We start from the raw sequence: 15,025 nt of genomic DNA, 5'->3' as shown, positions 1-15,025 counted from the left end.
TTCGCTGGGGGCTAACTGCGCTCTGCTATGGCAGGTCTCCCTGGGTGCACTCAGCGCCCTGCACAGCACGTGGCCTCCAGTGCCGTCGGAGGGGGCTGTCCCTGTGTATGTGGACTGGGCCCTCTTACTGCTACCCTTCCGGATGGTTCCTATCCCAGCCTCGGGTCGTTTCCTTCCATGCACATGACCAGTGCTCAGCTGAATACTTGAATACTCAGAGGACCCTCTGGTCACCTCTGAAAGTCTCTCTGGGCAGCTCTCTCCTGTCCTGGAACTTGAGCAGCTTTGTCTCCCTGGCCTCTCCGTTCTGGCTCCTCAGCTCTGGATACCAGCCCCCGTGTGGGCTGCCTTGCAGCCGGTGCTCTCTCAGCCTGTCAGCCGGGGCGGTAGTGGGGCTCACCTCACTCGCTCCCTTTCTCTCAGGGATTGCTGTTCTGTGTTGCATCGTGGCCAGTCTCTTAAAAACCATTGTTTCATATTTTGCTTGTTTTGGGGTTCTTTTAGATGAAGGTGGACTCACAATAGCAGCTAGTATACTATGTGATAGACACTGTAGAAACACTTTAAAATATTGTAGAAATACTTTAGTAAATCATCACACTAAATAGGTTGTTCTAACATAAGGTTTACTAGAAATGATCACCTGTGTAACTATAACTCATTCTCCCTAGCTAATGTTTAGTATAGCCAACCTAAAAAATGATATAAAGGTATGTTACCCAACTTTATCAATAAGGTTCCCCTTGAGGACAATACATTGGTGAAGACAAATGTCCTTGTTCTGGATGAGGAAGATAAAAATATTCTTGGTATGTGACTGTGACTGTCATGACAATACTCAGGGACAACATAGTTACAATCCGTTAAGATTGCTCATTTCTCCTGTGCAGTAACTGGCATCTTTTTTTCTATGTAGAATTCATGACCAAGATTGTCAGTGCCAACCCAGGACTAAGGGGAATTGTTCTGTGGGGCTCTTTGTTAGGCTGTTTCAAGGTTATGACTCTCTAATACCCTCAAAGATCTGTGTTCTTATAAAGAGGCCAAAGGGATAAGTCCCATAGGAATTATAGACAACCTGATGGGGCTTTTACAAGCCTGCCGATCAGTTAAGCCCTAAACTTCTGAGTCACAAACACAGCATGGATGTGTTAAAAGGCTGCACTCCAGTAAACTTGCCTCTGAATGCCGATTAACAAGTCTCACCCAAGTAACTACACTCCTACAGATGATGGCAACCTACTTAAGCCTCTGAAAGTCTCCCAGTCCTTGAGTTAACTCCACGCTTTCCCAAAACCCTGTGTAAATTACTCTGCTCTGATCAGGGAGGACTCTGCCTGACCAACATAGCTCTCCCTGACCACAGCTAGCGGGAAATTCAACTTTATCTTTTTATATTGGATGAGCCCACCACTCAGTATGTCTCTGATGGTCATATTTGATATTCTCTCCAATTTTAGAATTGTTCAGTTGGTTTAGGTCTTGATAGTATCATCATCTACTGTTTTGAGGTATCAGTTAGGCCAGATATTATGCCAGCTGTTTACATAGATTGTCTGGATTACCTAATTCACCACTCAGTGTTTGAAATACATAATAAAGCTAAACTTATTGCTACATTTAATGTAGGGACACCTACATTGGTCAGCCAAGTCTCCTGGAGCAGAGCAGACTGCCATTCTCAATCAACTTCTTTGTATTTACAGCTCCCTTTGACATTACAGTCTGAGCTACCTTCTATAAGAAATGTAGTCTTGGTAAAGATGTGCTGGTAATTACCCAGCACAGAAGGGTATATGTTTACAAGACAGTAGAAGAGTTTTTACCATTTTCCAGGTGATTTTATTTCCAGGAATAGCCTACCAGATGTTAGATTGGTAACAAGATAACAGGATAGATTGGTAACATGGAAACAGGGTATCATATCTTTTAGTTGCCATATCAACTAGTTCATCCCTAAATGTTTTCATAAAATATAACTAGAAAAATAGGAGATCTGTTGCATGAGACTTGGCTACCATAAAACAAATCAATATAAGTTTATTGGGTGGAAAAAGGGGAAAGGGACAAAAGATGGGGTAGTTCTGTATTGAAAACAAAGACTCCATAAGAGGATAAACTCAGGTCCAAAATCTTCAGCCCACATCAAAGATTTCATGTCCTGATGACTGTGGAAACAGGCCCGCCCTAGTCACTGGGCTCAAGGCATCAGTGCGATGTAACTGCACATGAATAAGCTCCTCTGTCACAGGTGTCACTTTCTCTGTAGTTCAGAATGATACTTTTTGGGCACATGTCTAAGATTCTGTTATTTTCCCATTGATGTAGAACAGACTGGCTGGACATGATGTTTTGCCTTTTATCTGGGTTCTGTTGGAAAGAAAATATAACAGTGCTCAAAACTATCTGCAGAGCAGAGGACTTATTGTGTCGTAATGAGTATCACCTGTTTATGAAGGTGGGTGGGTCTAAACCAGACAGTTTGGGAGAGGAGGAACTTTTAAGAAGGAAATTTAGTTCACTGGTTTTTCTAGCAGAAGTTTAAAGAAACCTAAAGATAAGTGGAGAGAAGCTAGATGAAAGAAGAACTTCCGTAGTTAGAAATATGAGAAGGAACAAATCCAAACACGGCTTAAGCCAGCCAGGCCTCCGTGCGTACCTCTCCCAGCCACCGGTCCTCCCGGGGCAGCCTCTGCAGCCGGTTTTCTGTCAGCTCGTGTTGTAGGCCATCGAACCTGCACTTAAACCAGTGGTGAGCTTGTTCCGGGTTTGCTGTGATCTGAACATATAAACGTTATCATTAAAAATTACAACAAACAAACACTTTTAAGTTTTTTTGTGTAGCAGTTAGATATTTAAAAGACCCAAATTCTGACTGCAAGGTCCTTGCAGCTTACTTGTGTAATACACATCCTAACAGATGAGAGAGCGAGTTCTGAGTGTGAAGTTAAGAATGCATGCAAGCTTGGTGTTTTTCATGCATTTGTTACTATTTCCTGGATGGGAACTAAGGAAGGACGGGACCCAGGAGAAAAATAAGAATGGAAGTGTAAGATGGCATTGAAAATCAATGTGGCAGTTCAAGCTGTATTTTGAATTTTGAGTTCTGTTCTCTAAGACTAAATATGTCTCCAAGGTCCCTAAACTGTAGAGGCTAGATTCTTCTGTTGTGCTTTATGAAAGCAATAGAATGATCTAGTAAAACTGGGCCAGGTGACTAAAAGTAGTATTCTTTTTATGTCCTTTATCATTAAAATATTTTACATTTTGCGCTTAGGAGCTAAACTTCCCAGTTATCTTTTTTAGATTTGAAAATAGTCCCTCTGTTATTCGACCTTTGAAGGTGATCTGGAATCAGTATTCATTTATTTGACAAGTATTTATTAAGGGCCTTTTTCTGCCTGCCACTTTTCTAAGTACTTGGGATACTCTGGTATTCTGAAGGTAGAGCCTACAGGATTTTATTTTATACAAATGTTGCTTAAAAACATCTCCAGAACATATCCTTTAGAATAAAAAGTAAAATGACTGGTTTTCCCCCTTTGACTATTTGTTTCGTGGATAGCATTTTCACTTTCTGATTGTGAATTCTGAGAGAGCGACATATTTCTTTCTTTCCTGGGAGAAGGCAAGTACCCTGCAGAGAGCAGGGACATCCTCTGGCTTCTTTACTCTATGTCTTCAGCACCTACCATGGTGTCTGCCATAAAATAGTCCTCAATAAATATGTACCACTGTGTATTTATATTAGCCAGGTCACAGTGTGGGTAGAAAACAGCGAGGTAAGAAAACAGAGTTGCACTTGTCATCTGCCTCAGAAAGCTACAAAGTTAAAATATTTCCCAGATCTGTCTGTGCATCCTGATGACAGTGACGCTCCCACCCCCTCAGTCACGCCCTCTCTTTCTCCAGCACTCTACCAGGGGTGGCAGGAAAGATGCTTGGAACGGCATTGTACACCACGTTCCCTCTCGTATGGTGAATGAGAGGGGAGGTAACATTTATTGAAACTTATTCTGAGCCACTATGCAGAATAACAGCAGTAGGTATTAATTTCCTGACTTCTATGGATATGGTAACTGGTTAAAGTAAATATAACTTAAGGACACAGTAAGTGTCACAGTTGGCATTCAAGATCATGTTTGTCAGAGTCCATATTCTTTTTCATATACCATCCTGGCAGTCATGGTGTCATGTGATTTAATGGCTATAAAAGGGCTGAATCATGATCAACTGACAGCAAAGGCAATGTGACACCTTAAGCTTAAGAACCTGTTTTCTAATCTGGAAAATGAGGAGTGGTTGTGGTAGACTAGTGATTTCAAATATTCTTTCCAGCTCTGAAACTATGATTTTAAACATAACAGAACAGAGAAAGCAATTTCACAAATTAATAGGGCCTACTTTACACTTCTAGTTACTGATTGAACAAAGAGCTTCCACTTTTATTTTTCATATCAAATGATACACTAAAATCCACAAACCTGGTGGTCTTCCCTTCTTATATTTAGTGGTAGGAACTTGGGCTTCAGGGTTAACCTTTCAGCATTCTCATCAGGATACAGAATCTTAATCTAAAAATTACTTGTTCTTTATAACAGATTATACTTGGTATGTTACTGGTGCTTGTACTCCTGGCAACTATATTAATGATGGTTTCTACACTGACTTGTGTATTTCAAGGTCGTTGTGGCTGAGGAAGTTCATCTAAGTCTTTATGACCCTGGCTCTGGCTTACCTGTTCTGATTCCGTACTGGCTTCTTTCAGTTTATTCTCTGTTGCCTCTTTATATTTCTTCAGGTATCTGACAGTTTGTTCCAATTCCTGAAAACATGACACAAGAATTTTTACAACCTCCCAATGTAACATATGCAACAAAAAGCTTCCATATTGTATAAGTGGGCAGGGATATTATAAAAGTATGATGGGGTACTTTCTAACTTCAGGCGCTACCAGAATACAAGTTAAAACCTATTTTCAGTTTAACCTACGATATACATAGGTGCATGAATACAGATTTTGATTTATGGATTCTCCTAAGAAAAAGTGATTAACATCTCCTTCCAGAATTGGAGGGATAGTTTTCATTGAAGACATTCTCTGATGGAAGGCAGGAAAGAGCTTGGTCTCTTTAATTCCCTTTTCAGTGATATAATGTCATGCTTTGCATTAGATTGGGAATTGCTAAAAATCCTAACAGCAGCAGGTGCATCTGACCCACAGGGAAGGGCCAAGGAGGACGAAGTTCCTGAAAGACAACGACAGTCAGTGCAGAAGTCTTGCTTTGTAACAAGTATTTCGCATATGTGCAGTTAAAATGAATATTTTTAAGTCGACAACAGAGAATGTGTGCTATTCAAAGCTATAGGATTTTTCCTAGATAACTATGATTCTAAGGACTTAGCTAAGATGGAAGTTCACATTTGTTTTCTTCCACAGAATCTAGAAAATGTAGGTGCTCTAACGCTGAGCTCGGGCATACATTGCATGATAATCTTCAGGCTGAAACGTCAGAAGCCTTTACCTGGCACCGATTCTCCAGTTCTTGCCTTATCTTCCGCTCTGCCCCGAGGCGCAGCTCTTGCTGTTTATTCTCTGTTGAGATATTATACTGGCTCCTGGCCAACAGCTGCACCTCTTTCTGTAGGCTAGCCATTTCAGATACAAATTTCTGGATACTCAGTGACTGGTAGGACACAAAGGAGGAGGTAGTTGTTAAACCTGTCCATGTTTGGGATTTTATGTGAATGGTAAATAGTTTGTGGAAATCATCTACCTGTTCATAGTTTTTTTTCTGATATTGATCCTTAATTAGCTCCATTTGCCTCAATTCTGTTTCTATTTGCTGAAAGTAAATATGGAAACAACAAAGACAGATGATCAGTGGAAAGACTGGCTTGCTCTTATCGCCTACAGGCTGACAGAGAACCTCTGAAGGCCCAGACATCAGCTCCTGCTGGGCTCTCCCTCCTGTCTGCCCTCTGACCCCAAAAGAGCAAGTTCCTGCGCAGTCCTCGGGAGACACAGATGGGCAGCCAGAATGCGACTCGGGCAGCTAATACAGAACCAAACGTGGGCGTGGCCATGCCTCTGCTGGGGAGAGAGGGTGCCCCAAGGCAAGACTCTCCGTCCGGGTGCAGCCATGGCTCCCAGGGAACATGTGGCACTGGCAGTGCTCTGGGCCGGCTTCCCCGGGGCACCATGACCTGGCCGCGTCCCTGTCAGATACTAAGGAAGTGTGGGGAGACTTTGAGTTTCTCATACAACCTTCATTCTCTCAATATTCTGAGCATTATTCGCCCTAGCCGACAAGTGGAGCTGAATTTGGTCCTTTTGATTCTTTATTTTCTCGTTGTTACTGTTCACTGTCTTTTCCAGCTCAGTAAGTCTCTGCCGCAGCTCTAGGTTGGTCCGGGATACTTCCGCCGATCTGACGTTGGCTTTGTCAAGGGCTTTCTTGAGCTGTAGAACCAGAAGGAAAGTTAGATCATTTTTACCTTCCATTCAGTGAGAGAAGTTTATGTATGGTTAGTTTATCCTTGTATTTTGTTGCCTTTGGACATTTTAAAAAGGAGGGTAAATACAGCAGTAACAATGATGTCTGATAAAGTATATTTGTGGAATAACAAAGTGATTTTTGCAATTTTTCACATTAAAGAACACAACCTTTCTCAGAACAGATAAACAATGTAAATATATGTTCATTATCTGCTTGTTAAGAGTATGGCTGTAGAGTAAGACCAGAGTTCTGTTGTGCCCCGTTTCCTTGAGCCCCTTGTGGAGGCACAGTCACCAGGCTCAGTCGCGAGATGCAAGAGCAAAACAGGTCTTTATTACTAGTTTGAACTAGGGTCTCAGTGGCCCATCAGTACACAGAACACGGTCTGAGACCCTGACAAAGTTCCCTTTTTGCTTTTATACTTTTGGAAATCAGGTAGGGGCTTTCCAAGGGGGGTGGTTTATTGTGACCTTAGCTGATTGGCTGAGGAGGGTCAGGGTCTTGTTGCACATGGGCGTGGCTTGAGTGGGAAACTTCTTACTCAAGATGGAGGACACAAAATGGCGGCAAGGGTCATGTATGGGACATAGTTATTCAAGATGGAGGACACTTCAAGATGGAAGACACAAAATGGAGGCAGGGGTCCCACAGTTCAAATCTCAGCTTCCCCTTCTAGCCAACCAATTTTGGATAATCAGCTTCCCTAAGGCTCAGGCTCATCACTGGAAAAGTGTGTGTAGAACCTCCCTCATGAGGTTCAGGTACCAGGTACATGAGGTGAAGCAGAGAAGCATGCTGGGCCTGAGACATGGTCACTGCTCAGTGCTCGTCACTGTGCTTAAGCCTCTCTCTCTGTCATTTGAGACCTCCCGTGTGCAGAAGTGAAAATAAGTCATGTGTTAGTTCGTAATACTTGCCGGTTATTGACTATCATTACATGTATTTTTATGTTTTTGTTTTAAAGATTTTAATGACTTACCTAGTGAAAAAATAGCATAGTAATTGCTATTAAAAAAAACAAGACAGCAGGCCCCTAATGGAGTCACCTATGCGAAGCCCTACATCACCAAACTGACCTGCCTTAGGGTTCCGGTTTTCCCGGACATGTAATCCTAAAGCACTCCGTCAGGAGGTTCCTGAGGAGCACGGGCTGAGTGAAGGAAGGTAACCCTGTGTAACCAGCCTGCTTTTGCCTAGTCTAGCTTCCTTGTTCCCACCACCCCTTTCTACCTGTAAAAGCCTTTCACTTTGTACACCTCCTCAGAGTTCATTTCTATCTGCTAGATTGGCAAATTTGAATGAACTTTCACTCAAACAACTCTTACTAGATAAACTGAGGCATATTAAAACTTTTAAGTCTGGTGTCAGGAGGGAACTAAAGGCGGCTCCTGATGGCCCTCGGGAGCAATGACCAGCCAGGCAAAGAACCCACTGGCCCCTGAGCACCCTGCTTCCTCCATTCCGCTAGAGGGCATGCGTGTGTCCCTCGAAAATCCGTGGCTTTGTGTCAAGAACTTTCAGTCACAGCATTTCTTTTTCCAGATTGGGCCTAGAAAATAGCTGGAGTTTCTAGACCCAATTCCTGGAACAGACTGGGTCCCTCTTAGGCTGGACTGGGTCCCGTATGAGGCCTTAGGTGAAGAGAAGTTTGATAAGGTCAACCTGCTTATTCACCTTAAAACAGAGATAATTTCGAGTTACAGTGGCCATAGTGGGGAACTTTTAACCTGTATAAGCTTATCCATTTATGAGGTGCTCTAGAGAAAAAAGGGTCTCAGCTGAGCACTCGCTGTAAGGAGTAGAGGGAAATCTAATTTTTCCCTCTCTAGTTTCTGGTGTCCAGGATGAGACTTGCTTGGATATCCCACTGGCTCCAGAGCCTACAGATAGGATCCTGAGAAAACCAGCGGAAGCCATCAAAGGGTAGGAATCCTCACTAGAATCAGCTCTCCCAGGCCTCTGACCATGGTGGCCGGTGAAGGGAGGGATGTGAGATTTCACGTCATTTTTTTCTTTCCAAATTCTTACAGTACTGTCAGAAACACCTGTAAGAATTAGATCTTGGAACTGTGACTTGGGAATTTTCTTTTGGGGACCTGCTGGTGGTTGATCCTCTCCCTCCCGGGAAAAGCGACTGCCTTCATGTTTGTCTCATTTTGTGTCCTGAGAAGTGTGTGAGGTCTGCGGCCCCACTACCATGGCTGGAGAGAACACAGGCTGTAGTGCACTTGTGGCTAGCGCTCTACTCCCTGTTCTCAGCTGTCGGGGGAATTGTCTTTCTTTTTGTTTTCTTTTGGAGTAGCTCTGGATCTTGGGAGGAAAGTATTTTTGGCACCCTCTTTGGGGATGCCTCTTGTGTCCATAGGGTTTTCAGTGCTGCCCAGGAATATTTACTGTTTGTCCCAGCTGAATCCTGGGAAAACACCTGACAGGATTTTTTTTTTTTTAAGTAGCTGTGTGGTCAAACCGGTAGGGTCAAGGGTCAGAAGTTAGCCAAATTGGACCCTGATATTCAGAGCCTGATAAGAACTTTGCAAAGACCTTTTCCTCTAAGCTAAAATGAAACTATGTATCAAGAGGGAAAGAAAAACATTGTGAAGCTTTTGTGGGAGGATTCACTAAACATCCCAAAGACACACATTTCTCAATCTAGAACATAGGAATTTTTAAATTTCTGTCTTAGTTGAAGATCTTCTTCCTGCTATAAAGAAGCAAACTGAAAATAGTGTAGTTGGATGGGTGGGTCAGCCTCTGTATTATTCAAGTTGCAACCCAGTTCTTTGAGAAATTAAGAAACTGTACTTGAATTAGAAATCAAATCTTTATAGGAACAGAAATGCAGCTCTAGCAATAATTGAAAGCCCACCCATCCTTTTTCCCAATCCCCAGTCCTCCCCTATTCATCTCAAAGGGCTTACAGATATTATAAAAGATCTGAATTTAGGGAACAAAAGTCCTTCTTGGTGGAACTTGAATTCTTTCTTTGTGCCTTTTGGGATGGAAGTATTCTACCTAGTCTTCTCTAGGAATCAAGGTAATTCTTATCAGTAGGAGGGAAAAAAGGAAATGTTGTTTTGAAAACTAGGCCTATGGAAAATCTTAGAAGTTTCACTCATAAATATTAGTGAAAAGCTTTAGCCATCTAAGCAGGTAAACCAATTCCTTTTAAACTATGAGTTTCTTAGTGCTGTTATCTGTCTCATGGCTAAAATTTTAAAACAAAACCTCTAAGATCTGTTTGTGTCTCTCTCTATGTGTATGTATGCATGTTCTATGATTTTTCTTCTTGTCCCTGGATAGTATTGCCAAAATCTAATTTGTAAAGGCTCTACTGGTTTAAAGTATACTCTCAGAAATAGAAAAACTAACCCAAGTGTTTTTCAAGTTCACAAGATCTAGGATAATCTTCAGTAAATAAAGGTTAGTTTTAAGTTTGTTGATTCAATTAAAACAGGCATGTCTTTAGAATAATCAGCACTAACTGTAATTCTTTTATTACATCTAGGTTTACTAAAAGTAAGATAAGCGTATTTTATTTCTGTCACAGAATTTGTCAGAAAGATAATGATTAGCTGTTTAATGTCTCAAGAAATTTTGATGATTAATCTAAACATAATTGCTAAGAACAAGTGAATTAAATAGATGAAAGTTTATTAATGGACGTTTCAACAATGATTATGCTTAGTTACACTGAGATAAATGATGGATACTCACTGAATCTCTAGATCACTTCCAATTAAGAACATACTGAAACATTAACAAATGCACATAGGTTTATCTGTCTTTGGCTTCCATTTAGAGAGGAACTAAAGGTATTTGGGTCTACTAGTAAACAGGTTTTGCACCATAGTAAATTGGAAAATTTACTCTGAGGAAGAATATATCTCCAGAAACTGTGAAATGTATAAATTCTCCAATCTGCAGAATGCTAGTGTAACAGTCCACAAATGCTCACTTCCTTGTTTTCACTGCGAATTTAAGATTTTAAAGGTAAAGAATTCTAATCAATATATGTAATTAAGACTTAGAAATAATATGGGTGAAAAGAAAGACCTATGTGTGGACAGTATAGTGATTTGTTCCAGAATGAAAAATAGGTAAAACACACAAAATCTGAGTAATAAAAGAAAGTTTTACAAGGTTTGTGGAAAATGAATCTTGGGAAGCTGAGTAAGATTTGAATGGAGTTAAGTTTTCAATATCAAAAGTACAGTGGTGCAAAATTAGAATTAAAAGGACAATACTTACTGTAATATTTATAACAATATTTGGGTAGTCTAGCTGGATAGCAAATCATGTAGGTCCTAACAAGATAATTTGCTGTGCTTCATAACTGTTTTTGATTACTTAAGAAAACCCAGTCTTCTCAATTTTAAGAGCTAAGTTTTATTTGCAACGATGTGACCTTCTGTATTTTACTTTAAAACCTTCGACTGTCACTGAGGTTAAATAGATAATTATTTCATAATGATCTGTGATCCTATTTAGTCAAATGTTCAATCTTTTTGACGTTTTGAACTTCCCCAAATCAAATTGTAAATGGAGTCTTTTTGACCTCAAAGTAACTTTGAGATTTCCCATCAGGCCCCTGGAAAATCTCAAAGGATTTTTCTTCACTTTATAAAAGAGAGATGATAAAGCAATTAGGTTTAGATGGTATGTTAAATTATATGGGAAGTATAGTCAAATGAGTGAAGATAAATGTGCTTATATTAATGTGCATTATACAAGTATAACCTAAGTGTTCTAGAAATTCTTTGAAATTCCTAACAATCTCAAATGTCCTGGTATAATGTTATGTCACAGAAATAGGCAAGACCTCTTGTCAGTTCTATTATAAGCTGTATAATGATAATGAGCTCTCATCAGATCTTTAACCATGGGCATTTATAAGTCTTGTCTGTTATTGTTTTACTCTGATGCTTTTGCAAAAATGAGATCCCTGGAAGGACTTCATAAACTACGCCTGTTCACAGGCACCCCTGCCAAAGTACAAGGTGTTGAACCTTGGGTGCATATTTCACAAGTGAAGTAGGCTCTGCCTGGCGGCCCCGTGCAAATACTTCGGAGACCTCAAAATCAAACTGACTGAGGCAGAGAAGTAGCTGACATCAAGGCAGACTGCTTTCTCCCAAGAGTGAGATCAAGAATGTTTCTTTCCATTTCTCTTTCCCTCTCTGACCATCCTTTTCCCAATTCTTTTACCATGAAGGTTTTTATGATTCTTTGGTCCACCTTTTGCCCTGCTCTGGCCTGGAAATACAATGCCATTGTTATATATCTCAGTTCATTCCGACCTCCAACTGACTGTTGGATTTGCCAGGATCCTGTCACAAACTCCCTGATTTCCAATGCCACAGTTTCTCTGGAACAAAGTTAGCCCCTGTCCCTAATCCTAAGGGCCCATTTCCCTCCCTCTCCTTAAAAACTCGAAAGCCAGCAAAACTTGCTTCTAGGCTCTGTTTAAAGAAAGAGACAGAAGCAAGGGTAACCAGAATAAAACCTGTGTGGTCTACAGACGCTTAAATTTTACTGGCCGGCAGGGCTGTCACCTTTCCGGTCCTGAGCCACAGACTCAAACAAGAATTACCAGGAGGCATTCGTGATTCAAAATTAGCTTCCCTTGGCAGACCCCTGCTGCCTTGGCTCGGAGTAAGTGCAAAGGACGATACAATCAGGAACATTTCCTTAACATTTGAAGATATTGCAGAATCTGCTGCTAAAGCAATAGCTGCCCAAGAAAAATCCCTAGATGCTCTGGCCAAAATTTCTTGATAATAGACTAGCCCTTGGTCCTCTTTTAGCTGAGCAAGGAGGTTACATTATGGCCAACAACACTTAATGTACTTGGGTTGATACTTTTAGGGGAGATTGAGACTCAGCTATATAAGCCAACTGGCTCGTTCAGTGATCTTAACAAAGTGATTCCTTCAAAGAGGTTTTTCTTTTAGTTACTTGATTTTGATAGATTTGGGCCTTGAGGATCATGACTCTGAAGTACACTCCAGACACTGGGAATTATCCTGCTTATGATAATCATAGGAGTCTCCCTAGTGAGCTATTATATTCTCTCAAAAGCTTTAAATGCACATTCACAGCTGTTAACCACCAAGCAAATTTTTAATACGTCTCAGTCTATCTTTTGACATTACTTGCATCACTTTACAGTTTCCCTCTTCCTCACGTGTACCCACTTAGTTTTAGGAAGAAGCAGCAGTTGAGAAGGGGGAAGATGAGAAGGTGGTATTCTCTAGGGCTGGTAGTGTTTAACATATCAAAGAAGTAAAAATTATGTGTACCTTTTCTCTCTATAATTCATTCCTGTCACATATTTCCTAATTTAACCCTCAAAACAAACCTGTAACAAAGGTGTGACTATTACAATTTTTTGATTGGGGAAACTGACACTCAGAAGTCCTGTCATCTGCACAGATGATGATCGCCCAGCTAACAGGAGGCAAGCTGGGACCCTTGAGCAGGGTACTGAGCGCTGGCCCCTGCTGCCGACTCCTCTCCGATGTCACATTCTTAGTCTTCACTGGTCCTTGCTAGAAGGGTTTAAGTATTCGAAGTATTCTGAACAGCTGTCTGATTAAAGGTACCTTTATTTTCAGTGCACCTTTTTGTTTCCCACAGAACTTGCTTTTTATAACACTTTAAATATTTACATACTGCTTTGCAATTCACAAAGCACTATACAAATAGTTGAATTTGACTTGGTGAATGGTCTCTGTAAACTGCATTGCTAAATGCCATCAACTTTGGCAAAATACAGATCAGCCACCCCAACCAATATCTGGAATTATTTTAATTCCTTCTTCCCCTTTGTTCATGATACATTTAGTGTCTGAGGATTTTTCTACTGGCTTTTTAAATTTAGTTCTTTATTTTCAACAGAATGGCTTTGACTGGCCCTAATCATCTAAAACCTAACTGGTCTGGTTTTCTTGAGCCATGCGTTCAGTTTCTCTCCATTCTTGCCTACTCTCCACTGCTCTCAGACTCACCTTCCTAAGGTCTTACACCACACCACCCCTTTCCCAGGCACTTACAGAGCTCCAGTTTTACCTAACAGTTCATATCCAACATTCTGGTAGTCGAGGCCATCTACCAGCTTGTCCCATCTAAGCTGACCACTCTTTTTCAGATATTTCCTAAAGTCTCTGCTCTGATAGAGACAAGCCCTTCTCGTTTGCTTGCATGTCTTGTTCATATTTGTACCGAAGCTTTGTCCTTTCACACACAGTGTCCCAGCCCTGTCAGTTCTGCTAGTGTCATCCAGTACTTTGGTCCGGCTTCCCTTCTCCTTCTGTCACCCAACCAGCCTAAAGCAAACCTTCCCTTACTTCAAATTCCTACAAAATTGTACATAGCCTCTAACTACCCAACAAAGGTCTTCTGATGTTTTCCCTATTTGTCTTAAGTGGAGATCACAATTAAACAAAGGTCATTTAGCACACACCAGAGTGTGGATCATATCTTCTGCTGCTTTGCATGTGCCTCTCAGAAGGCAGATGCATGATGGATGTTAAGTGACTTGAGGAAACGGGTGATTTGGTATCTATCAGATGGCAGTCTCCTTATTCCTCTATCTCCACTCAGTTGTCCCTCTCTGATGGCAAAGCTCTCATCGAACAGTCCCAGTCTGGGCAGAGAATTGTATATCAGAAACTGGTTTTTTTTGTGTGTTGATTTACAAACAGCACTGAGATGACTTGATTGCAACTGGCTTTCTGGTCAAAGGGGGATTAGAAAACCCAAAGAACAACTCTGGCCATTCTTGGAAACCTTATGTAAGAATGAATTAGCATGAGAGTGGCCATCTTAAGGGCCGAAAAGCCATTTTCTGAGTATGTGACTCAGGAAGGGAGGAACTGGCTAGACTTGATAAACAGGTGTTGAAGAACAAGTTAATCATAGACACCGGGTTGTGGGCGACTGCAACCCTGGTCAGCTAATCATGCATACCAAGTTGTGGGCGGTTGCCACTCTGGTCAGCTTATCTTGCTGAAGCTCCCTAACATTTGAGGAGTGGTCTTATCTTGCTTTTGCTTAACCCTCAGGATGTGGCACAAGCCAAAAATTATGGAAAATTACTGTGAGAAAATGCTTTTTGAAAATGCCATATAAACCCCTGGCTTTGAGTGCTCTGGGTCTTTGTTGAAACCCGCTGTGTCGGGCAGACACTTGGATCCCAGCTAGCTGGAAATAAACCTCGCTGTGTGACTTGCATTATCGTGAGTGTCTTCTGTCTATTTGAGAGGTGGTCGTCTCTGGATGCTAATATTTTGGGGGCTTGTCCGGGATTGCTAGACCCCTCCTCAGGGAGACAGATGACCCCCCAATACCGAGGTTTTCTCAGAAGCCTTGGCAGGAGGTTTGGCCACCTCCAAGAGGGGAGGACTGAAACAGATCCTCGACCGGAGAGAGACTGAAACAGGGTTCTGCCCAGTCCCAATTGAGAATTCTCACGGAAAGGAAGGAGTGGGTAACGACACTGGAGGCTCCATTACTGGAAGTCGCGG

The 15,025-nt window shown here is 41.5% G+C and overlaps 2 protein-coding genes across 3 annotated transcripts in view; one reads left to right on the top strand and one right to left on the bottom strand.

Moving 5' to 3' along the window:
• The window catches only part of LOC130684078 (uncharacterized protein C2orf66-like), a 109,385-nt gene that overhangs the window by 17,439 nt on the left and 76,921 nt on the right, over positions 1–15,025 (top strand). The gene's annotated exons all lie outside the window — the stretch shown is intronic.
• The window catches only part of LOC130684083 (coiled-coil domain-containing protein 150-like), a 29,346-nt gene continuing 16,575 nt past the window's right edge, over positions 2,255–15,025 (bottom strand). Inside the window, 6 exon segments of the mRNA XM_057503754.1 lie at positions 2,255–2,310; positions 2,313–2,370; positions 2,660–2,779; positions 4,739–4,825; positions 5,526–5,687; positions 5,778–5,846. Of these exon segments, the coding sequence (XP_057359737.1) occupies positions 2,255–2,310; positions 2,313–2,370; positions 2,660–2,779; positions 4,739–4,825; positions 5,526–5,687; positions 5,778–5,846 (552 nt within the window).

Source organism: Manis pentadactyla, chromosome 6 (genome assembly GCF_030020395.1).
Source record: "Manis pentadactyla isolate mManPen7 chromosome 6, mManPen7.hap1, whole genome shotgun sequence".
In the NCBI taxonomy this organism is placed as follows: Eukaryota; Metazoa; Chordata; class Mammalia; order Pholidota; family Manidae; genus Manis; species Manis pentadactyla.
Note: the sequence above shows the minus strand (reverse complement) of the source record. Positions and strands in the feature narration are given on the sequence as shown.